We start from the raw sequence: 27,047 nt of genomic DNA on the forward strand, positions 1-27,047 counted from the left end.
TTGGCACAATTCTCGAAGGTTGTTAAGCTCCTCATCGATGTTGTTTTCATTAACAACAACAGGTTGTTCGGTGTGCTCTCCTTCATCAGACTCCTCGTCATCTGGTGCAAAATCATTTTGCTCGGGCATGAAATCTTGTACAAGCATTTGAAGATTCTCCTGCGAGTAGCTTTTGACTGCATCTTGCACTCGAAGTTTTAACACCGCTTTAGTACCATCAGTTTTCAATTGAAGAGATCGCAACACGTTTTTAAGAATAGCAACAGTAGCTTTATTTAGAAACTGGTTAAAATCTAGTGACATTTTTGCGAATGTCTTTAATTTAACACTTGTTAAAAAACTTAAACTTTTGTTAAAACTTTACTTAAGAAATCAGATCAGATCCCTCTTCTGAAATTTGTAGGATGGGCGAGCAGATAATTTCGAGTTAAAAGACTTTGATTTATTCTTGACACATCGAAAGTTTATTGAACAAAAAGCACAAAACAGCTATCGAGAGCTGTATTTAAAGACTTAAAATAATACGGTATAAATGTATAAAATATTAAATAGCGGGAGGATCATACGATCAAAGAGGAGAAGTTGTTTCGGTTTCTATTTACTCCGAATGTGACAATTTAAAGTAAACAACAGTGTGTTGTGCAAGCGCACAAACAAAAAAAAATTAATGCCTACAATACTTATTAAGGTTATTTCAAATTTTTATGTGCTCTAGATCAAAATATATAACGTGTTTAAAAAAAGAACATCTTTTCACCGTTATCGTAGGATTTTGAATATGAAATTAATTGAAAATTTGTACAATTCGTCGCCGTAATTGTTCTAAGTCACAAAAAGCAAATTTTACAGGGGACGATTTTTAAGTTTCAAATTAATTTAAAGCGACAATTTTCTGCTCGTTTGCCATTCAAGTTATGTTTTTTATAAAGTTTGTTCTTTTCTCTTGAATAAAATATACAAGTTTACCTCATTAGTAGGTGGATACTATTTTTAAATATTTTTCGAAACTATAAAAACCCAAAATTGGACATAGAACAATTCCTATACAAGTACGTTTTTTCCTTAATTAAAAAGTGGACTTTGAACAAAATATGATAGGACTTAGAACAATCAAGAATACTCGGGCTTATTTTCAAAAGGCTACTTCCCTGTTTTTATTGTTCTATGTCCCATTAAATTATATTATCTTCGGAACGAAATTTTTTTGACAAAAACTTTTTTTAAATTCGGAAAGAGCACCCTCAAATTAGTAAAACTGCATCATTAACTCATTTTCCGTAAAACAATTTTGCTTTACGCCGACGGATTATAGTTTATTTTGTTACCTACCTACAGTATAATAAATTTCATTCATCTATCTATTAAAACAAAAAAGCTATTATCAATTGATTTTTCCTGTCGCTTTTTCGTTTCATCGTGTTTCAAATCAGTACGATACTAAAGAAGTTTTCACTTCAAAAAAATCAATGCCTCCAAAAAACACCCTTAGCATATATATATATATATTAGCTATAATAGCTTCGGGGAAGTCAAGCTATATTTGTGCTTAAAACAAATGAAAACTGAAATCGATTGCTACTTTCTTGCCGGTAAAAACGGAAGATCACTGGTTTAGGAAAGCGTTAGTAAATTATGGAAAAAACGAATCAGGTCCATCTTGTAGAAAATTTAATGAGGCTTAATTTTGTAGATCATTGTTTCTCTTTAATTCGAATTATTTACAAAATATTAACAAAATACAATACAGACCAAACTTCGCCACCTTTATCCTCATGAATGCCTGGTTTCGGGACCTTAATAATTTTGGAGCTGGCGGTAACCAAACTACCACTTTAAATAATAACTCAGACTATTAAATAATGATAGGTATTATGCATTTATTTTGCCTTTATTGATTCGACTATGAATATTTTTTCTACTTTAAATTTGCTTCCCCTGTTGATATTGGGTGTCAGAGTTCACAATAACCTATTGTTTGAAAATGAGATCGTAATTGATTTTTATTAAAATCATTGCGAGACCATAAAACCTATCACTATCGGTAGCATGACAAATTCCTCTTTAAAAATCTAAATTATCTTTTCCTCTAAACAAAGAAAAGCAATTAGATATTGCATTTAATAAAATTGCACCTTATGTAGGTACCTGTACAAGTTCTTAGAAATCCTTTTATTTTTTTACGATATTTAAATTAACTACTCTATAGACATTCTGTACATTCTATATTGCAAGTTATCGGTGAAGATTTGTTTAGCTCGAACCAATCTCTTTTTCTTTTTTCGTTTCTATTGAAATACTGCATAAAATCAAAAAAAAAAAAATCATAAAAAAATATAAAAAAGGGTTACAGGTATAACATCGCAATATTCCTTCCATTTTTTCATAATCAAAAATACCTGGACTTATAGGAGAACAATAAATTACCATTTTCTTTTTTTTTTTTGTTGGAAGATAATGATAGTGGAATGGTGCTACGTGCAATAGAATATATGCCACCGTAAACGCAAAGGACTTTATGCCGAATTGATAGAGTTAACCCTTTTTTCTTCTTCTGAAGAAATAAGCTCGCTCTTTGAGCATTGTTTTTTGCTTCTTCTGATTCTGACAAAAGAAAAAGAAAAAAAAACAAAAATATGCTTTACCACTATAAATCGTGGTACCAATCAGTTCCAACGTAAACAACTCGTAAAAGCGTTTGCTTCTTCTTCAGTTATAGTATAGTAAAGTCGAGCCCCTAGCGTATAGTTTTGAAAAAAGTCTGCTATAGACCTTTAGGTATGGAATTCAACGTTATCATGCAAAGTATTATTTATCATAATACATGAAAGCACCTCTCTTGCTTGAAGACAGCCTTTCATCGTCATCAGGTGGCATTCCCATTTGCAGTATATCTCTCAATATGACTTATGAGTCTCGAGTAGTACAGACAGCAAACATGGCCCAAACACGCCTGCCAAACATAGTGTTACACTCTGCATATGGGCTATATTGACTATTATATCTTTTGTCTATGTGTGGATCGGCTAGGATTTTGTATCTATATGCTCATCCTTAAGACACGCACGACTTTCTGTATTATGTGATAGTCAGGCGTTTTTGTTATGAGGAGCAATTAAAGGGGGTTAGTGTTTTATCACACATCCCCCGTGGTTAAAAAAAGGTGGGAAATAGTTCAGAAATACATTAATATAGATAAAAGTTTAGTTCAAGACTCAACGTGATATAAGGAATGTAAAATTAATTATTACCTAGGTAAAGAATATTATATAGAAAAGTTGTTAAAATATAGTGTTTGGTATTTTTGTTAGAAGAAGAAACAAACTTACTCCGTCTGCTTTTAAGCGGATATCCTTTCCTGCTGCCGCCAATAAGGAACGTAGAATACTTGTTGCCGTACCTGTCTGTCGACTTGCTACCAAATGGACGGGGGTTTGGGATCTTGACTGAAAATAGATAAAGATTACGAAGTTATTTTTTGAAGTGTTTAAGTGTTAAAAAATTTTGGTATAAGTTGAAAAAATGAATAATAAAGAAAAAAAGGATCCAGAAGAAAGGACCCGATAAATTTGAACACTCGCACAGGCTTTAGAATTTCTGCATATATTTACTGGTCTTAAAATGTGTATTATCCTGTTTTGAGGTGAATTTCATCTGTATTAAAATAAATTTACTATATTACATTACATTATGTATACATTATATTGTACAGGTGTAATTCAAATATTCAAATATATAGGGTTTTATTTTCGTACATTTTACATTTAGTCAACCTTACACGCCTTTTCAAGTGTAAGGACAATACCTTTACACATTTTATTAACTTTATTCATCTTTGTTCATTGCGTACAATCATTCCGGCTACAGTAAAACTTATTGTAATACACATTGTACAGGTGTACTTTAATATACATTCAATTTAATTTATTTTACCATGTATTCAGATATGTTACAATATATTTAAATATCTTTAGTGCTGTGTTTAAGGTTTTAATTAAATATAAAGCCAGTTTTGTTACAATTTTAGTGTCTCTGATCTTTATACAGGTGTATTTACGTGTACAATCATGTACTCTGATCTGTTCGTTTCTATTTACGTGTTTTAGTGCTTTATTCAAAAGTTTTCAAGTGGAAGTAAATTAAATGTTATTAATTCTTGTAGATTAAAGCAAAATCAATAGTTTTACAGATATATTCAGATGTACCTATATTTTAGCAAATAATCATGTACTCATTAACTTTTACTCACTTTATATGTATATTCAATGTAATTAGCTATTTGTTATTAAGTACGAATTATATTTAATTATATTTAGAGCTGAGTGATATACTTTAAATTAGGTTGAAGTTATTGGTAATACCTACTATATACCTTTTTTACAAAAATAATAATATAAACCATCATGTACTCAGGTGAATATTAATACGTAATCAAGTTTGTTCAAATAATAATAATTTGTTGTGAAATTGGGTTATATGTGTGTAGGTACCTACTCATTTGTTTGAAGTGATATTTCCAAATATTTCCGGTTAATTTATGTAAATTACAGTGTATTTAATGTTAATACAGGTGAACTCACGGCTAAAGACATGCATTAAACTTCTTTTTTATAAATTTGTTGTGTTTTTGCCCTTATTTTACATTTACATATACTCAAAATGTATTTTACTGAAACATGATCGTAGTCATATTATAAGAAAAAATTACCTGAATTAGGTCATGTATTCAATGTCTGTATAGGTGTATTAACGAGAACTTATGTGTGTTCATCATTGTACAGGTGCACTCGACATATTCAATTAAGTTTAATAAGATTTTTTTTGGAGAAAAGTAATCAAAACTGAAAATGATTACAGATTAAAATAATTTATATTCAGATAATTTTTAAACAAACTTATATGTGGACTGAAAAGTGAGTCTTTATATAAATATGAATCTTAACTAATTTTTTTCACTAACCAAAGATTTTTTAGGCTAATAACTCAAATAAAGGGAAATCTTTTAATAAATAAACAAGTCACAAAAATTGTAATAACTATGAGTTATTTGATTGTGGAAATATCTTACACCGTTATTTAAATATTTCAAATAATCAAATTTTTGCAAATTTTATCCAAAAGTAATACACTTCTTTTCACAACGAAACCCGAATTTAAACTGACAGAAAAATCTCATTTATTTCCATTTCGACTGCAATGTGCCTATTTCAAATCATACCTAATATATCCTGAAATAAGGAACATAACATATTGAAGTGTCAAAACTTTTGAATGGCAGTGAGGATGTTGTGTTAGGTAAAGTACAAACTATAAAATAACAACGATATATGAATGTATCATAGTAACATGATTTTATTTCCTGTTTATGCCAGCAAACCGACAAAATGAATGAACTTAAATTGGGCATAAATGTAGGGTAAGGTGGTATAAGAGTGCGCATTTTAGACAAAATACCAAATAAAACAATAACAAAAAGAATTTAACTACTTTTTTTATATATAGTTTTTAGTTTATAATCAAAGCAACGAAAAAAACTTAAAACTGGTAACAAAAATGCATTAATTCAAAAGTTATAAACAAAATACCACATTAGGAAATTTGCGCACTCTTATACATCCTATTGTGTAAGAGTGCGCGGCTTAGTTTGTAAGAGTGCGCAGCTGCGCACAGGTGTAAGTTCGCACAAAAATCGCAAATAAAATTGCCTATCTTTAAATAAACAGAGTATTTTTCAACCCATCACTCCTTGCACGAGGAACAATAAATTTAGTCTTCGATTAATGGTTCCGAGAAAATTTCAATATTTCCTAGTTACTCTCATTCGCTTGTTTTTTGTAAAACTTTTATTTGGTTTCTTTTTGGTTGGAATTGCTTTTTCTAGCTGCTGTTTGCTGGTATATGGACAAATGCCAGTTATTTTGAAGCCTTGGATAGCATTTACTGCTCTTATAACCCGCGCACTCTTATACATCATCATGGTGCGCACTCTTACACGCTCAGACATGTAATCGAAGAATATATATATATTTCACAATGCACTTTATGACCAGTCTTACGTGTTCCTCAAATGTTTCTTTTTGTCGACTTTTTAATGTCCCATACTTTGTTTATTGTTATTTTTTGTTGTTAAGCTGAAAATTTAATTTGTTTGGCAAGAAATATTAAAAAAAAAAGTGCTAAAAAACTTAAACTTAACTAGCACCTCTGTTTACAAACACATTTGCATGAAATTTTGACAGCAGATCAAACTCATTTAGATCTTTCCAAAATAGGTGAATTCAGTCTTATATTCCCTTTCAAACCGTAGAAAATGGCCTTGCGCACTCTTATCAACCGCGCACTCTTATACCATCCTACCCTACATAGTTACATACATATTAAAAGTCTCAAGTTAAACTAAAATAGGTGAGAACTAAAAAAGATATCAAAAATAGGTTTAATGAGCACAAAATATGAATTTTTAAAGATCAGTTTCTTTATGGTACTTACTTACTTAAACTTACTTAAACTTAAATATCTCGGAGAAGAAAAGAGATATTGAGAAGATTAAAACTGAATTTGAAAGAAAATAAAATGCACGACTGGGTCGCACGAACTTGCTCTTAGAGTTAAAGTTGCTTAAAATTTTTAAGACTTTTTATATAGAAATTTGAAAAAAAAAAATAAAATTCGTTTTTTTAAAAAAATAAAATAAAATCTGAAATTAAATTGCCCTCCAAAACAAGTATGCAGTTTTGATTGATATATTAAGATGCATTTTTAAAAAAAAATTTTCAAAATCGTTAGAGCCGTCTTTAAAAAAACTAATTTTTTATAAATAATTTTTTGGAAAAAAAGTTTTAAAATAAAATTGGTATGCCATTCTTTAGAAATCACTAATCAACATCTAAAAACAAAATTTCAAAAAAATTCAATGTCCCGTTTTCGAAAATTTGATTTTTCAAAAAAAAATTTTCAAAATTTTTTTAAAAATCCAAAAATTATTTTTTTCAAAATCTTATTTTTGGTTTATATTTAAATTATATAAAAGCTTCTTCACAAAAAGTTTCGTTGAAATCGAATAAGCAGTTTCGGAGATAATCGGATTTGAAAAAAACGGTTCTATGGCAGGTACCGTTAATAATGATTCTCAAAAAAAAAATTTTTTATTGAAAGATAGACCTTAGCTTAAAACTAGCATTTGAATTTTTTAAACAAAATCGTTAGAGCCGTTTTCGAGATATTTCAATTTTACTAAAATCGGTATATGACAAGTACCGTTATTTTTGGTCCAAAAAAATTAATTCCAAAAACCCCTCTGGAAAGTCGCCAAATAACGCTACATACCAAGTTTGACATTAATCGGTCCATCCGTTTAGGCTGTAGCTCCTTATACAGACAGACAGACAGACAGACAGACAGACGGACTTCCGGGACCCACTTTTTTGGCATTGTCTACCATCGTAATGTCATGGAAAAATGTTATCTCAACTTTTTTTTTTTTGTACGAATGCATAACTTGATATACAGGGTGTCCCAAAAGTAATGGATCAAACGTAATATGCTGATAGGCCAACTTTAGGGCTCTCAGAATTTGGTAACTTGTTCATCCCAAATCCTTACGGTTTTCGATTTAATGCAGTTTTTGTGAAATTTCGAAAAACCCCGACTTTGCAACAGTATTTTGCTTCCTCCGCTCATAATTGATTTTTGTTTTTCAAAATTTTTTCACTAAAACATTGCCTAATAATAAGAAATAATTAATTTATCAAAATATTTTTTTATTTCATATGCCATTTTGCTGCAAATTAATTAACAGTTCCATATTTTATAAAAACTCAATTTCTTACTTTTATTTCAGAGCAACAGCCTGAAAAAAATTTGTATGGTGTGGCACTGGTTTATTATTTTGAAAACTTGCCGTGTTATAGCAGTTTTCAAAAATGTATTAAAATTTCCAAAGTTGCAAATAGAACGAAAGATATTACAATTTGAATGCAAAAAAAAAAGACGTTTTCAGAGCAAAATAACAAACAAAAATCGAGGCTTTTGTTCAAAAAGAAATAAACAAACAACACTCGAGAAACTGTGTTTATTTTTCTTTGTTATTTTTCTCTGAAAAGCCCTGTTTTGTTGCTTTAAAATTGTAATATCTTCAGTTCTAACTTCAACTTTGGAAACTTTTATACATTTTTGAAAACTGCAATAACACGACAAGTTTTCAAGATAATAAACCAGTGCCACACCATACAAATTTTTTTCAGGCTGTTGCTCTGAAATAAAAGTAAGAAATTGAGTTTTTATAAAATATGGAACTGTTAATTAATTTGCAGCAAAATGGCATATGAAATAAAAAAATATTTTGATAAATTAATTATTTCTTATTATTAGGCAATGTTTTAGTGAAAAAATTTTGAAAAACAAAAATCAATTATGAGCGGAGGAAGCAAAATACTGTTGCAAAGTCGGGGTTTTTCGAAATTTCACAAAAACTGCATTAAATCGAAAACCGTAAGGATTTGGGATGAACAAGTTACCAAATTCTGAGAGCCCTAAAGTTGGCCTATCAGCATATTTCGTTTGATCCATTACTTTTGGGACACCCTGTATAGTACCTATATCGCAAGTAAAAATAAGTTCTTTCATAAACCCAAAGTATTGGCTCGAAAACAGCAAAAAAAGGGTTTTTGAGATTTTCTAACGGGAATACGAGTATCTATAAAATGTGACGTGCTAGACCAATTCTGACTTCGGATTCGGTATCAGCATAAAAAAATCCTTTGGAAAAAATTGTTCTATTATAAAGAGGATTTCCTTGCAGGCCAGTGTAATTAATGAAAATCCATAAAAAAAAAGTTTGGAAGAATTTTCATTTATTTGATTTTCCTAGGTTATTTTTAGACCAATCTTTTTTAATTTCTTAAAATTTTTAAATTTCAATTTCATTCTGTGACGAGAAATTTATAAACTGATTGCTCACATTATTTTGCATTTTTGCTTCATCAAAATACCACAGAAATGTATAGACCCTTAGACGGAATTAACCAAAATTTTGTTCAGAATACCCATGTTTTTAATACTTTTGTTTCTAATTTTTTTTTTTTTATTTTCCATGAACATAATTAATATAATTGAAACAATAGTTCCAATTAATCAGCACCTAATCCAAAGAGCCAAAATTACATACTTTTCCGGCCTATCGTAATTCAAATTAAGTAATTTAGCATAATTGTATCCTTCAATTTGGCACACGTGTCATAAATCTTTTTCTTCTTATTTTCCACGATCAATATTTCGATGTGTGACCTAGTAAACTATATTATCTTGACATTAGTTCTACCACTAACACCATCTTGACCTTTTCATAACAAAACAAACTCAAGTATAGTTAAAAATGGCAAAAGCACGCAGGAATGTTTGTCCATAAACACGAAAATAAAAAAAAAAACACCTTACGTCACATGGTGCATATATAACCCTGAAATTAATTGAATCCTTTTTCTTAATTTTTTCACAAAAAAAAAAAAAACTACACCCCAGAGAGTGTATAACGAGTTTGCACATTAGAGCAAAAGTAGCTTATTGATTTTCACCCTTTTGCCTTTTCGTATTTATAAACAAAACTTCAGAGGCACCCTGCTGAGTTGTATAAGGTGCAACTTAGAATTATTCACTTCGAGGTGAAAATGTTAATTTTTTGTTTTAATAGGAGTGCAAAACTTCCTTTTCGGCGTGTGTTCAAAATTTAAATAGTTCTTTCTTATGTTTTGAAATAAAGATTGTGTGAATTCATATTACTTACCCCACCAGTAGCAAAGGGGTCAACACCTCTTTTTGTTAGGAGTAGCTTAACGACATCTTCACGTGAGTACATGGATGCGATGTGAAGTACATTGTAGTTATCCTGAAATGAGAAGATTTATAAAGGTTGAAAATGAAATTTGACAAGGTTAAAATGGAAATTATATTTAAGTTCAAGTTTATTAAAATTAAAATAACAAATTTAAAAAATTAACACGTAAACACGAAGAAATATAAAAAAAAATGCCTTTTGAATATAAAATGCAAATTAAAGAAACAGAGAGGACCTTGATATAATGTACCTTGAATTTTTTTCACTACGGTCGGTTTGAAGATTTGTGGTGTTCAAACCATCGAATGTTTTTTAAATCGATGAAGAAATAGAAATAATTGAAATAAAACTGTTCTAATAATAAGTGTTGATTGTAGTCAATCCAGGATAAACCGACACACGGGGAACCTGAGTGTATGCTTTTTGGATCGCTGAAACCGAATCCGAAGTATATATTTTGCCGTACCACGACAGGTTTTTGAGTTATGTTCAAAAATGTCAGATAAGAACTTTTTTGGTTTTGACATTTTTTGAGTATATTTCAAAAACCTGACGTGATACGGCAAAATAGACCTTGTATACGGTTTCAGCGAACCAAAAAACATACGACTAACATATTCGCACCCCCAGATAAGAACTTTTGTTGTTTTGGTTTTGACATTTTTTTGAGGATATCTCGGAAACCTCACGTGATAGGACAAAATTGACTTCGAATTTGGATTCATCGACCCAAAAACTATAGGATTAACATATTTACACATCCAGATCAGAGAAAAATAGGACATTTTGTTGAGGTTATCTCGAAAACCTGACGTAATAGGGCAAAACGGACTTCGGATTCGGTTTCAGTGACCCAAAAACTATAGCGCAACTCCAAATCAGAACTTTTTTTTGTGACTGTGTTATTGTTGGTATTACCTTTCATACTGTGGGCCCTACTAATATGTAAATCAAATCAAATTGGCGTATTTTTTTTTGTTCTGAAATGCTATAATTTTTAAGAAGCCTTAAATCACCAAAATTCAAAATTTTAAGAGTCAAATTTTAATAAATCGGAAATAAAAATTTTCAAGGAGTTGGTTTGCCGATAAATAGCCGGCTCTGGCAATGCCTCAGGAATAAACTTTATTTAAAGCATTTTTTTTTTTTTTTCAATTAAGCAAGTTTTATCATTTAAGGTGAGAGTTCAAAGTGTTTTTTTACCAAAGCCGATAAAGAAAAAAATATCAAAAAAGTAATATAAAACCCCTTAGTACCTAAAAACTTATTACTTATTATTAATTTTCGCAGTAGGTATTCTCTCTTATCAGGTAAGCAAATAAAAAGTTCCGCCAACTTCTGCTATTTTGTTTTATGATTTGTTTTGCATGGGTTGGTGGGTAAAAAATGCTTTACCCATTTTCGCTTGCGATATTTAATAGCTTCGAAATCTTCGCATTCCATATGCAAAATTTTGACATTTATTTAATGGTCAACAACTGGTGTAATTGTTTAGTCAGCTACAAATTAGTTTTAACTATTTTGTTTGCATCTTAAATGCGGTTCACTGTGGCGTATGTGTAACTTTTTTATACTGAAATATGTTATTGGTAAATAGCCATCAATAACTTTGATAGCTGTTCCAGTATCAATAGTAATGACAATATTATTACAAATATTGGTGTTCGGTGTTGCTTGTTTTTAAAGTATCCTACAAACATCCCTAATTACTAACATCTTAGTCTGAAGTATACGCTTAAGTGGTTAGAAGACAAAATTATTCGTTGATTACATAACATTTTTGACTCATTTGTGAAAATAGTGGTATTAAATTTCGTTCGTTTTTTTTTTTTGGTATAGGGAAGGGACACACTCTTAGAATTTTTTGGGACTGTTTGAAATGTAGTTCTTTCAGGAGTAGAGACAGTATTTTGCTATTTCCGTAAGGCTTAGACACCCTCAAGCCTAGTTCTTTTTACTTGCGATATAGGTACTATATATCAAGTTATGCATTCGTAAAAAAAAATAAAATGCACGACTAGGTCGCACGAACTTGCTCTTAGAGTTAAAGTTGCTTAAATTTTTAAGACTTTTTATATAGAAATTTGGAAAAAAAAACAAAATTCGTTTTTGAAAAAAAAAATAAAATAAAATCTGAAATTAAATTGCCCTCCAAAACAAGTATGCAGTTTTGATTGATATATTAACATGCATTTTTAGAAAAAAAATTTTCAAAATCGTTAGAGCCGTTTTTTAAAAAACTAATTTTTTATAAATATTTTTTTGGAAAAAAAGTTTTAAAATAAAATTAGTATGCCATTTGGTAGAAATCACTAATCAACATCTAAAAACAAAATTTCAAAAAAGTTTAATGTCCCGTTTTGGAAAATTTGATTTTTCAAAAAAAAATTTTCAAATTTTTTTAAAAATCCAAAAATTATTTTTTTCAAAATTTTATTTTTGGCTTATATTTAAATTATTTAAATGCTTCTGCACAAAAAGTTTCGTTGCAATCGAATGAGCAGTTTTGGAGATAATCGGATTTGAAAAAAACGGTTCTATGGCAGGTACCGTTAATAATGATTTTTAAACAAAATTTTTTCTATTGAAAGATAGACTTTAGCTTAAAACTAACATTTGAATTTTTTAAACAAAATCGTTAGAGCCGTTTTCGAGATATTTCAATTTTACTAAAATCGGTATATGACAAGTACCATTATTTTTGGTCCAAAAAAATTAATTCCAAAAACCCCTCTGGAGAGTCGCCAAATAACGCTACATACCAAGTTTGACATTAATCGGTCCATCCGTTTAGGCTGTAGCTCCTTATACAGACAGACAGACAGACTGACAGACAGACTGACGGACAGACTGACAGACAGACAGACAGACAGACAGACGGACTTCCGGGACCCACTTTTTTGGCATTGTCTACCATCGTAATGTCATGGAAAAATGTTATCTCAACTTTTTTTTTTGTACGAATGCATAACTTGATATACAGGGTGTCCCAAAAGTAGTGGATCAAACGAAATATGCTGATAGGCCAACTTAAGGGCTTTCAGAATTTGGTAACTTGTTCATCCCAAATCCTTACGGTTTTCGATTTAATGCAGTTTTTGTGAAATTTCGAAAAATGCCTACTTTGCATCAGTATTTTGCTTCCTCCGCTCATAATTGATTTTTGTTTTTTACAATTCTTCCACTAAAACATTGCCTAATAATAGGAAATAATTAATTAATCAAAATATTTTTTATTTCATACGCCATTTTGCTGCAAATTAATTAACAGTTCCATGTTTTATAAAAACTCAATTTCTTACTTTTATTTCAGAGCAGCATCCCGAAAAAAATTTGCATGGTGTGATACTGGTTTATTATTTTAAAAACTTGCCGTGTTATTGCAGTTTTCAAAAATGTATAAAAATTTGCAAAGTTGAAATTAGAACGAAAGATATTACAATTTAAATGCAACAAAACAGGGCTTTTCAGATAAAAATAACAAAGAAAAATAAACACATTTTCTCGACTGTTGTTTGTTTATTTCTTTTTGAATAAAAGTCTCGACTTTCGTTTGTTATTTTTATCTGAAAAGCCCTGTTTTGTTGCATTTAAATTGTAATATCTTTCGTTCTAATTTCAACTTTGCAAATTTTTATACATTTTTGAAAACTGCAATAACACGGCAAGTTTTTAAAATAATAAACCAGTATCACACCATGCAAATTTTTTTCGGGATGCTGCTCTGAAATAAAAGTAAGAAATTGAGTTTTTATAAAACATGGAACTGTTAATTAATTTGCAGCAAAATGGCGTATGAAATAAAAAATATTTTGATTAATTAATTATTTCCTATTATTAGGCAATGTTTTAGTGGAAGAATTGTAAAAAACAAAAATCAATTATGAGCGGAGGAAGCAAAATACTGATGCAAAGTAGGCATTTTTCGAAATTTCACAAAAACTGCATTAAATCGAAAACCGTAAGGATTTGGGATGAACAAGTTACCAAATTCTGAGAGCCCTTAAGTTGGCCTATCAGCATATTTCGTTTGATCCATTACTTTTGGGACACCCTGTATAGTACCTATATCGCAAGTAAAAATTTGATATAGCATTTTTCCATGACATAACGATGGTAGGGAATGCCAAAAAAGTGGGTCCCGGAAGTCCGTCTGTCAGTCTGTAAACGAAGCTACAGCCTAAACGGATGGACCGATTGATGTCAAACTTGGTATGTAGCATTATTTGGCGACTCTCCAGAGGAGTTTTTGGAATTAATGTTTTTGGACCAAAAATAACGGTACTTGTCATATACCAATTTTAGTAAAATTGAAATTGCTCAAAAACGGCTCCAACGACTTTGTTTAAAAAATTCAAATGTAAGTTTGACGACAAGGTCTAACTTTTGATAAAAAAAATTTTTTTTGAAAATCATTATTTACGGTACCTGCCATAGAACGGTTTTTTTTTTTTTCAAATCCGATTATCTTCGAAACCGCTTATTCGATTTCAACAAAATTTTTTGTGGAGACGCATTTATATAATTTTAATATAAGCCAAAAATAAAATTTAAAAAAAAATAATTTTTGGATTTTTAAAAAAATTTTGAAATTGAAAGTTTTCGAAAACGGGACACTGAATTTTTTTGAAATTTTGTTTTTATATGTTGATTAGTGATTTCTTCTAAATGGCATACCAATTTTATTTTAAAACTTTTTTTGCCAAAAAATTATATATACAAAATTAGTTTTTTGAAAAAACGGCTCTAACGATTTTGAAAATTTTTTTTTTATAAAAATGCATCTTATTATATCAATCAAAACTGCATACTTGTTTTGGAGGGCAATTTGATTTCAGATTTTATTTTATTTTTTTAAAAAACGAATTTAATTTTTTTTTCTATATAAAAAGTCTTAAAAATTTAAGCAACTTTAACTCTAAGAGCAAGTTCGTGCGACCCAGTCGTGCATTTTATGTAATGCACATAATGAAATTACATCTCTGCAGAGATGTAATTTCATTATGTATAAGCCTTGATTAAAACATTCAATTTAACGTTTAGTACATACATTCTACAAAGGGAAAGGTCTAATTTCACCTTGCGGTATCCATGCTGTTCTTTGAACCTTTTTAATTTTTTCAAAATTGCATATTTTATAATTTGAATATTGCAGTGTACGTCCAAAATATATTGTTTGGCTGAAGACACAGTGGTTTTCGCTTTAAATCAAATTATAAAACCATTTGAGTGTAGCGATGAAAGCTATTCTAAAGAATATTAAAAAGAAGCCTCGCTATGAAATCTTTTTTCCAGATTACTATGAAATACATTTCTTGCAATCATATTTTCCACGATTTGCAAACCAATTCCTAAAAAAAAAAAACCATTCAAACATAAATTTGTTTTAATTTAATTCTTTGGAAAGTTGCATGCCTTATTCCCCTTAGCAGGTGGTGTTGGCACTTTCACTTTCCAGTTCAGCTAAAACCAAGACTTTAACAACTTAACTTTCCTGTAACCTGTAACATGCTGGGGGTAGTTTTTCTTATTTTATTTCTTTTACCACAACCAACAACTATTATTTGAATACATCCTTGACCCAGTTTCGACTTCAATAATTTTTTTTTTTTTTATATAGAAACTCGCGTAAATTCTTATCAAAAATTATAAATCTCATTTACTGGTCTTGATTTTGACCCAAGTCGTGGAGAAAAATAAGGTAATAAAAAAATATCCCAAAAGAGGGGAAATTACTACCACGAAAACCACATGATTATGACGATGGCGGGCATTTGATGTAAATAAGTTCTAGACTAAAGCGTTGGTCATATGGGTCAAGAAGTTCTTAAACAAAAAGGAAAATAATTTTACGTTAGGTAAGTCCACAAATTAATATTAACCTACGGCAAAGAGTTCTATGACGGTGATATGACTGAAAAGTGTTTATTAGTTTGGTCACTCAGGGGGTTATTGAGCTTGGCCAAGTCATGGGTTTTTTGTGGGGTTTCAACAGTTTATTAGTGACTAAGGGATCAATTTCTTAACAATGAGCGGAAGAACTAATCAATGTGACAGAAATATTCACTATTCCCTACTTGACCTTTTTTAATTGTATTGTGTTATGTAAATTGTTAAGGTTTTTTTTCTAGTTTCGTCTAACCTTTTAATATAAATAAATATTCAGGATTAATAATGAAATATATATTTCTTTTTGTAAGGATTTTTATTTTTCAATTTGTTTGCATTTTATAAATAGAAATACCACCACGAAGACATGTTTTTCTGCGGAAGCTTTGTTAAGAATTATTTTCAATTTCCGTCCACATAAATAAGTTTGCAATCAAAGGTGAGAATATACATAAATTAAAATCGTATGCAAATACAGCTTAGTAAGTGCTTGGAATGATTAAGAGTTCAAATAAAAATAGTAAAGTATACAATCTAAGACTTGATGTTCCTCAGAATGCATAATTTGTATATTGTGCTACAAAAATCAGTTATTTCTATGTGAACTTGCAATATTCTTCTAGTCAAGGTAATGAAATTGTTTTTTTTTTACCAACGCTTCTTTTATTAAAAATTAGTTGCAATTTACCTCAATTCAGCGCTTACTTAGATAAATGTTTGGATATTTTATTGGTTATAATAACCTCAAAAACGCACAAATGTTTGATTGATTAAGATAGAGACTTTTTGTAATCGGTCACTGTGGCGTATGAGTAACATTGTTTTTTTTTTTGTTCAATTGAAAACTTTGACGATTGAAACAGATTTATTTTAAATCTAATCAATGATATTTTTATGTTAAATGAAATGTTATGGTCGTTGAATTAATATAATAGCCCTTTTTAAAAATTTTTATTATACGTCCCAAGTAACAATTTTGCTTGCATAAGTTCCATTTTGTTCGATTCGACAAGCTATAGTTTGTATACGTTTAGTTTAAGGCTTACTTACGCAAGTCAACCATTTTGGAAAAAAAGGAGGTCTCCTTAAGGCTATCTAGAAGTGTTTAGAAGAAGCCTTGTAAATATAAGGTAATGAAGACCTTTATAAGACCTGTTTGAACCGTTCTAAAGAAGCCTTGTATTTTCAAGTGACAGAAGGCTTTTATAAGACCTGTTCCAAGATAGGTTCTTGTATGCAATGTTTTTCACCTATAAGTATGCAAAGTTTTTATCCTGCAGATATGCAATGTTTGTAATTGCATTTTAATGTGAGGTTTCAATTAGCTCCCTTATTTCCACTCATCTTTAATATTCGAGCATGGTCTACTGGTAAGGTGCTGGCTTGGTATGCAGAGGTACGTGGGATCGATTCCTGGTCGGGCCATGTGAAAATAAAAAAATGTGTTCTTTTTCAATTAAAATAATATTCTCATCATTTCAGAACAACAGAAAAAGCAGTGGTATTTCCAAAAAAGGAGAAAAAACAAAATAGGAAAAAATTACAATAAATAAAATAAAAAGTAGAAAATGCAAAATAGAAAGAGTCAAAATAAAATAAAAATAATGAAATAAAATCTTATAACAACTTCTATAAGGCCTTATTATAACATCCTACGCAAGTAATCCGGTTTGTGCATTAGATAAACCCTCTACAGGAAGAACATTTTTAGCTGTTTGTCCCAAGCTATTAACTTGTGGATTACCTGTGAAAGAAAGTCCTATGCAATTTCGGTAAAATGCGATAAAATGATTTGTGTAAGACCTGTCCTTCTTCTAATGCAAGCCAAAAAATAGCTTGCATTGACCCTTATGAAAGCTAAATTGTTACTTGGGGTTCCTACTTTTTTTTTGTTTTTAACATTTCGCTTGCAAAGAATGCTTTTCATAAAATGGTTTTCAGTTTTTCAATTTTTTTTTTAAGTTTCAATTAAACTAACAAAATTCAAGGCTATTGGTGATTTTTATAAATCTTAGAGTTTTTCTGTTTTCTTCAAAATTGTCATATGCAGACAAAATATGTCATAATACGAAACAAAAATATTAGGAAGCTGGCAAATTTCATGCTAAAATTTCAGAAAATATGAAAAATAAAAAATTTGAAGTCGTTTTCATTCATAGAACTTTTTTCGACATTATCGGCTTTCTTTGCATAATTATTTTGTACACACTTTTACCCTTAATGTGATTTTTCATTTAAAACATGTTGTGTTATTCTTTTTGCTTTCTTAATGTATTTTTATTAAAATGTGTTATAAGTTATTTCTGATCCATAAAATAGTATTATTTATTCATATTTCAAAATCGAAAAAATTGGATAATGTCATCTTTTTTTAAATTTAAAGTTTGTTATTAAATTAATTGACCCCTGTGTTCACAATAAAAAAGACCATTTCAAAATCAAGATATTGTACTTTCTTGAACATCTTCTCATTACGTAATAGCCGTTCAACTCTAACCCAACAAACAATAAGTAGTCCACCACAATATGTTAATTATATTGCATAAAACCCTTGTTTTAGGTCCGAAATTGGAAAATTGATTTTTATATTGTGTTCATTTTCTTCTTTACCCACACACCCTTAAATGACTCGCCGAAAGCCTTGCTGTAATACTACCTAAACCCATTCATCATGAACACCTCAAAGAACTTACCACCTACATTTCCACCCTCACAACTATTCTATACGTACTCCATAACACTTTTAACAAATAAAGAAGAAAAAACTTTTCGCGAAGAAGTCTGATGCTTGTTTTAGGCCATTAACCTGACTGCCTACCCTGCCTTTATAGACCTCATATTGTTTTTTGCCCCCAAAAAACTAGGTCAGAGGAATGCGGAAGTTTTGTCAACCAGTCGTTCCGCTTTTTATATATATTTTTTTTTTGCAGTTAAACTTTTTTAGTTTGTTAGACTTTCGGTCTTGCAAAAAAGTGGAATAAGAAAAAAAGATTTAGCCAAAGAACCGAATGAACTCATTACGTAAACAAGAGTGAAATTAATTCGCACCTGTCCAACTTGGAAGGCGGTTGAAATATTTTAAAATATCTGACCGGAAGTCGTGGAAAAATTCTTCGTATATAACAGCCATAGGCTCTGCCAGCCGTTCTTATGGTCATCGTCGACTTCGTCATGTATGCAAATTTAGGTCGATTCTTTTTTTGTAGAATAGAACCAGCTTCCGGTAGTTAATGGTTGATGGTTATAAAAGAAGAGCTATTGTAGCGCACAGTTATAGTCGTTTTTACAATGCATTCTAGCCCGAGACCCGATGTTCCGGTGCAAGAGGAGGGTCTTTTGTAGAAAATTAATGAGTCCCTTTGGACATTTAACCACTTTTAAGGAGTTTTTGAGCTCAAGTTTTTACTTTTATTAAATTGTTTTCTTGGAAAATAAAAAAACATACACATACTAACTCAATCAGGTCATATACCCAAGTTAAGCTAAAAGACTGAAGTAAAATTCACGGCCGTCTTGCCGCCCGACATCGTTGTATCAAACCAAAGTCCGTGTTGCATGCCAAAGGACTGCGAGTGCAGTAATTTATGTCAATGTTGGTGCAACCGTGCGAATCACCTGCCTTTTTTTTAAGTTATGAGCCATGAGACCTTAATAGGACTTCCGCTTAAGAAAAAAATGTTAAGACTTCTGGGTTATAATTTGGGCTTCAATGCGAATTTATTGAATTTTGTTTTTATTTTTTCCTGATTTCTTTTCTTCTAGGCTGGGAACCGACCTGGATTTGTTTAGCACCATTTTGCAGGAATGTTCGTGCAATGCAGTTTTTTGGTTAAAGGTCATTTGGCTCGTTTCGAGTAATTTAGCCATTAGATTAATGATTTTTGAATGACGATCCTTTATGTTGCATACTTGCATGTTCGACGAACTTGGGAAAGCGATGGCTTTGATTGCAAAAGGTGTGGCCATTTCTTGAGAATTTAAGAAAACTTATAATTGCTTTTTCTCTTTTTAATTTCATAACTTCGTGCAAGAAGGCTGCACTGAAGTCATAAACTTATAAAATCGAGTGATTTCACTCTAATGAAAGATTGGATCTTTAATTTTAGATGAAAAAAGTGATTAGTTGGTCAAGGATAAATGCAACTAATAAAAAATGAAATATTGACGGAAAGAACGAAACATATCCCAATATCCACTAAGGAACTCAGAATAATTCAATCAATAATGTTGACTTGAATTAAAAACTAAAATAAAATTTGGTGAAACAAAAAAGTTAGGCTTGTATAAATTTATTGTTATTGCAGTGGAATAAATTTGTTAATGCAAATAATATTTCCTTAAGAAGTGTAGAAATAATTACCAACAAATCTTGACCTTCAAACTCTTGGAAAACATTGCCATGAAGGCTGTATTTGATACTTGCAACACGTGTTCTATAATGTTTAACTTTGATATTAGTAAATACCTTATAAATCATGCTAACACGAAAACGTGTGTATTCGTTGTTTTAAAATAAATTTATTACCTACTTTATTTTTATTTTATAATAAGATCTTTTTTCGTTGGATTTGATTTTCTCAGGTAAAATATAAGAAATAAGATAATGTATGTTGAAATAATCATATCTCAAAAACGTAATGTCATAATTTTTTTCTGGCTTCAATGTTATAAAAATTGTAATTAATAAATTCAAACAAAAATCCAAGAAATATAACTAAAAGTAAAAGTTTTATAGTTTTGATACATTTGGCAGAAAAACGGACATGTTCAAAATTTTAATATTTTTTAAATGAATGTACCATAAAAATGATTTTATGTCAATTTCAATGAATGTGCCATAAAAATATTTTTTGTTTCAGAATTTATCTTAAATGATTTAACGGATTTCTACGAAAACTTTTATACAGAAGCGTTTAAGTAACCATATAAAAAATTTCACAAAATTTTCAATACAAAAATTTTTGGTTTGGAAAAAAAATCAAATGGAATTTTTTTTAATCAATTTTTGAAAACAGATCGACGATTTTTTTTTAATATCGTTTTTTAAATATTTTCTAAGAAGACTGGAGTTAAAATTTATTTTTTAAAATGTTTTTTTTTTAATTATTTTTTATACATACAAAAATTGTTTAAAAAACCGACTGGAGATGTTGACTTTTTGTAACTTCTTTTTTTGCAATTAGTATAGTAGTTTTTTTTCTTTTGTATATTTTTTTAAAATTTTGTTTCTTGGATAAGAAATCTTCGAGTAGCAAAAAATGCGTCCTCATAGAACTGTGGGACTCTTGCCGCACAAATAGCAAATGGAACTAAGAAAGTGAATTTTATCTAATTTTGCGTTGAAGTTGTATAGACTGCGCAATTACTTTGAAGGTTCCAATCAAGTTATTCGCAGTTGTGAAGAAACGTAGCTACAATGGTGATTTTTATTTGGAGGTATATCACGTTATTTTGACGCGAAAGTATTCTATCTAAAACACTACCTTGTGGTACCCCATCCACTATATTTCTTTAAATTCAGATCATTTAAGTGAAAACTTCAGATTATTGAAGTGAAAACTTCTAAGCTAAAAGACTGAAGTAAAATTCACGGCCGTCTTGCCGCCCGACATCGTTGTATCAAACCAAAGTCCGTGTTGCATGCCAAAGGACTGCGAGTGCAGTAATTTATGTCAATGTTGGTGCAACCGTGCGAATCACCTGCCTTTTTTTTAAGTTATGAGCCATGAGACCTTAATAGGACTTCCGCTTAAGAAAAAAATGTTAAGACTTCTGGGTTATAATTTGGGCTTCAATGCGAATTTATTGAATTTTGTTTTTATTTTTTCCTGATTTCTTTTCTTCTAGGCTGGGAACCGACCTGGATTTGTTTAGCACCATTTTGCAGGAATGTTCGTGCAATGCAGTTTTTTGGTTAAAGGTCATTTGGCTCGTTTCGAGTAATTTAGCCATTAGATTAATGATTTTTGAATGACGATCCTTTATGTTGCATACTTGCATGTTCGACGAACTTGGGAAAGCGATGGCTTTGATTGCAAAAGGTGTGGCCATTTCTTGAGAATTTAAGAAAACTTATAATTGCTTTTTCTCTTTTTAATTTCATAACTTCGTGCAAGAAGGCTGCACTGAAGTCATAAACTTATAAAATCGAGTGATTTCACTCTAATGAAAGATTGGATCTTTAATTTTAGATGAAAAAAGTGATTAGTTGGTCAAGGATAAATGCAACTAATAAAAAATGAAATATTGACGGAAAGAACGAAACATATCCCAATATCCACTAAGGAACTCAGAATAATTCAATCAATAATGTTGACTTGAATTAAAAACTAAAATAAAATTTGGTGAAACAAAAAAGTTAGGCTTGTATAAATTTATTGTTATTGCAGTGGAATAAATTTGTTAATGCAAATAATATTTCCTTAAGAAGTGTAGAAATAATTACCAACAAATCTTGACCTTCAAACTCTTGGAAAACATTGCCATGAAGGCTGTATTTGATACTTGCAACACGTGTTCTATAATGTTTAACTTTGATATTAGTAAATACCTTATAAATCATGCTAACACGAAAACGTGTGTATTCGTTGTTTTAAAATAAATTTATTACCTACTTTATTTTTATTTTATAATAAGATCTTTTTTCGTTGGATTTGATTTTCTCAGGTAAAATATAAGAAATAAGATAATGTATGTTGAAATAATCATATCTCAAAAACGTAATGTCATAATTTTTTTCTGGCTTCAATGTTATAAAAATTGTAATTAATAAATTCAAACAAAAATCCAAGAAATATAACTAAAAGTAAAAGTTTTATAGTTTTGATACATTTGGCAGAAAAACGGACATGTTCAAAATTTTAATATTTTTTAAATGAATGTACCATAAAAATGATTTTATGTCAATTTCAATGAATGTGCCATAAAAATATTTTTTGTTTCAGAATTTATCTTAAATGATTTAACGGATTTCTACGAAAACTTTTATACAGAAGCGTTTAAGTAACCATATAAAAAATTTCACAAAATTTTCAATACAAAAATTTTTGGTTTGGAAAAAAAATCAAATGGAATTTTTTTTAATCAATTTTTGAAAACAGATCGACGATTTTTTTTTAATATCGTTTTTTAAATATTTTCTAAGAAGACTGGAGTTAAAATTTATTTTTTAAAATGTTTTTTTTTTAATTATTTTTTATACATACAAAAATTGTTTAAAAAACCGACTGGAGATGTTGACTTTTTGTAACTTCTTTTTTTGCAATTAGTATAGTAGTTTTTTTTCTTTTGTATATTTTTTTAAAATTTTGTTTCTTGGATAAGAAATCTTCGAGTAGCAAAAAATGCGTCCTCATAGAACTGTGGGACTCTTGCCGCACAAATAGCAAATGGAACTAAGAAAGTGAATTTTATCTAATTTTGCGTTGAAGTTGTATAGACTGCGCAATTACTTTGAAGGTTCCAATCAAGTTATTCGCAGTTGTGAAGAAACGTAGCTACAATGGTGATTTTTATTTGGAGGTATATCACGTTATTTTGACGCGAAAGTATTCTATCTAAAACACTACCTTGTGGTACCCCATCCACTATATTTCTTTAAATTCAGATCATTTAAGTGAAAACTTCAGATTATTGAAGTGAAAACTTCTTAGTAGAAAAATCAATTGATCATAACTTTTTTGTTTTAATAGATAGATGAATGAAATTTATACAGTATAGATAGGTAATAAAATAAATTAAAATTTCAATTAATTTCATATTCAAAATTCTGAGATAACTGTAAAAAGATGTTATTTTTCTAAACACGATATATCTTTTGATCTAGAGCACATAACAAATTTATTTAACTTTAATACGCATGCTGATAATATTACCTTTCATTTGATATATCACACATAATGGTACGTGCTCTACAAGTTATATATTCTTTAATTGAAAAACTTGAAAAATACCTAAAAACACCTGTGAAGATCTGTTGCCGATGACCAGCCACCAGTAGAGGAAGTACCGTAATCTCAGTTTTAAATTTCGACATGGTTGGCTTTGACAATTTTTTACTTTTTTTGTAGGCATGGTAAAAATATGATTGAAGCGTCATATAAAAGGTGAAATAATAATGATATAAAATTTGTTATAGGTTGTCATTTAAAAACTGGATTTAATGGCGTTAGAAGAGAAAAGAGATTGATTGTTTTGTTTTTCTTATGAAAACTAATTGGGTTAAAAAATTCTAACTCTTTTTGTAGATGTTGTATAGACATGGTCGGTATAAATATTTTGAGCTAAGACAATAAGCTTTCATATGGTATAAAATTTATTGTATAAATATTGTATATTGTCATATAAAAAAAATTATGGAATAAAAAAGAATGATTTTTAAGGCTTCACTTCAACCACGTGTGAATTGCACACAAGGTTTTTTTTATTTGCGTTTCTGACTAGAAAAACTCTGTTCTCTTAGTATTTTAATAAAATTGTACATAATCCCTCAAGCAGGCTACTATCAATTTTAATTTGAACCCTCCGTGCCTTACTTTTCCAAAAGTTTGGACGAAATTTAAAAAATTGCCGTACTAATTTTCTTGAAGAGGTATCTCGTTGATAAAGGAGTTGAAAGCCTTTTTATAGATTTACCCCGCAATCAACTTCTCAAAGATCCACAGATTTAATTGAAATCCACCATAAAACTAAATTAAATAAAATAAAAATTAATTAAAGTTACATCTTTTTTATAAATGGCACCACTCTGCACCAAGCGGTACAAAAAATAAGGGGATCATCATGTGGTAACAATTTTAACTTTCTTGAAACGATAACTCGTTTTGTTCGAATTTTACGGGCAGCACTAGAAGCAATGAATTTCTTTTCCCCGCGCCTAACTTCTTAAAGCTAGAGATTTAGAAAGTTTTCTAGACTGATTCACAATCAGTTTACGCAGTTAGTTGCTAACTAAACTGTAAAATAAGAGTATTTTACACTAAGCTGCAACATAATTTCCTTAATTTATTTAAGGAATGAAGTGCAAAACTCATAAAAAAATGAGCATTAAAAATGCTCCTTTTTGGTAACACCTTCCGGTCTCCTTTTTGTAGTAATTTGTAATGGGCGTCCTTAAAACTTAATATGCACGTATAACTTTTTTTCAAACTTAATTATAAACATTGTGAACCGAATTAGATATAATTAATGAAACTTTACTCTATAATTAGATACTTTTTTTTGCAATAAAAAAAAACCATCGGAACCTACTTAACAATTATTGGCAAAGCTATAACCTTTTACTTTGTTCTATTGTACTAACTATAAGTTTGTTTGAGTTCCTATTTATTTATGCCGCATACAAAATTTTTACATTAATTAGTTTTTGTTTTGGCGCGCTGCTAACAATCAAAGGATTTCCGACTCCTTTTCGTTTCTGGGTCATCTCGATTATACGATTTCTATACACTCATAACATTTCGCAGGCACATAATCAAAATACAAAAGAAAGAAAAAAAAAACTGTTTCGTATGTATTTAGCTATCAAAGTATAGGATTTTATGTCCTGACTTTATTTTTCTTAACACTAAATTTTATGAGTGTTTGAGTGTGCTACTATTTATAATATTTTTTTTTTACTATATACGAATATGTTAAGTTCATTGAGGACGACGACTTACATTATTGCGAGCTCCAACATCAGCTCCTAATTCTACCATCCGATCGATGATTGAAGTCTTATTATCCTTTACTGCGAACATCAGAGGTGTCATTCCGGTAGTCTGAAAGGAAAAATTGTAGAAAAAAAATCAGTTTTCTTGTATAGTAAAGGTTTTTTCCGTTATAATCCTTAATATGGCGAGTATATTCATTCAACAATTTTGTATGCAAACAAAAAAAAAACAAAATTTTGATCTCCTGGCAACGGATTTAATAAAATAATATCGGAAAGACGTGAAAAAAAAAAGAATGTCTATGCACTCAAAGAAATAAAGAAAAGGGGAAGGATATGGTAGAATGTCGTCTAAGTTCCCCAGCTCCTTTTGGTATCCTTGCATCGTATCAAACCCAAACATAATTTTTTTTTTATTTGGATTATGAATTCCAATCGAAAAGTTTTGCGATTTTATTGAATTTCTTTTGCCTAGACGAATGCGCCGCCGAAAATTGTTTCGTTTCTGTGGAAAACAATTTTTTTTTTTCTTTATTCGTTCCTTCGTTTATTGAAGATATTTAGATTCACATTTATGAACATGAATTATAATATAGCTTAACCGATGTATTGGATTTCCGTTATCATTTGATTTTTTTTTTTAACCGAAATCGGGTCAACAGACAATGGTTATGGTAAACATTTGAAAGATTTTTTTTTTTATTTTTTTGTTAAAGGATATATTTAGCATGGGAAATCAATAACGATGCAACGAATGAACATTAAATTGACTTCTAGTTAAATTTTGTTTTCTGAAATTTGATAGGTTTATAGGTATCATTGACAAAATTTGAGGAGAACTTTCGATGCACTGAAAGAAACATTTTAAATCTATTTTTTAAGGTTTTTTTCGTCGATTTGTTAATAATCTTGAATGAGAAACTTGCATAAAACTTGAATAAAATATTTTTTTTTTATTTCAAAGGATTATTATTTTCTGTTTTACTGTTTTAATAATGAAATAGTAAATGGATTTTTTAAACAAAACATCATTGATTCCAGACAAAAAGAACAACTTTTTTGTTCTGTAGCATCAGCTCCTGTTCTCTACGGACTTCCAAAAATACATAAACCTAACATACCACTACGACCAATAGCAGCATCAACTAATGTTCCGTGCTATAATTTATCCAAACATATTGGTCAGATCCTGAAAACTTTGGTATCTGAAGATTATAATGTTAAAAACTCATTTATACTAAAAGACAAAATCAAACAAGTAACATTGGATGAGGAAGATATCTTAGTATCATTCGACGTAGTATCACTATTCACCAATATACCGACATACACCGCCATAAAAATAATAATGAAAAACTGGGAAACTCTTAAAACCCACATCAAAATACCTAAAAATAATTTTCTAAAAATTCTACAATTCTGCTTAACAGATAACAATTACTTCAAATACGATCAAAAACTCTATAGCCAAACTTTCGGCATGCCTATGGGAAACCCATTATCCCCTACAATTGCCGACATTGTACTTGACCACCTACTAGACGAAGCAATAGATAAATTGAAAAAATCAAACATAAAAATAAAATTCATAGCTAAATACGTTGATGATATGGTTGCAATCATCAAAAAGAAAGACAGCGAAATAATAATGGAAACCCTAAACCAATACCACACGAA

General features: G+C 29.8%; 1 protein-coding gene across 6 annotated transcripts in view; it reads right to left on the reverse strand.

Annotated features, from left to right (window-relative positions):
- LOC129921495 (serine/threonine-protein phosphatase 6 regulatory ankyrin repeat subunit A) overlaps nt 1–27,047 on the reverse strand; it is a 59,756-nt gene that overhangs the window by 26,447 nt on the left and 6,262 nt on the right. For all 6 annotated transcript variants that reach the window (XM_056003340.1, XM_056003339.1, XM_056003338.1 and 3 more), the window contains exons 2-4: nt 25,378–25,479; nt 9,779–9,880; nt 3,327–3,443 (exon numbers count right to left, since the gene is read on the reverse strand). In XM_056003340.1, coding sequence (XP_055859315.1) covers nt 3,327–3,443; nt 9,779–9,880; nt 25,378–25,479 — 321 coding nt within the window. The remainder of the gene's footprint in view (nt 1–3,326; nt 3,444–9,778; nt 9,881–25,377; nt 25,480–27,047) is intronic.

This window comes from Episyrphus balteatus, chromosome 1 (genome assembly GCF_945859705.1).
Source record: "Episyrphus balteatus chromosome 1, idEpiBalt1.1, whole genome shotgun sequence".
Classification (NCBI taxonomy): domain Eukaryota; kingdom Metazoa; phylum Arthropoda; class Insecta; order Diptera; family Syrphidae; genus Episyrphus; species Episyrphus balteatus.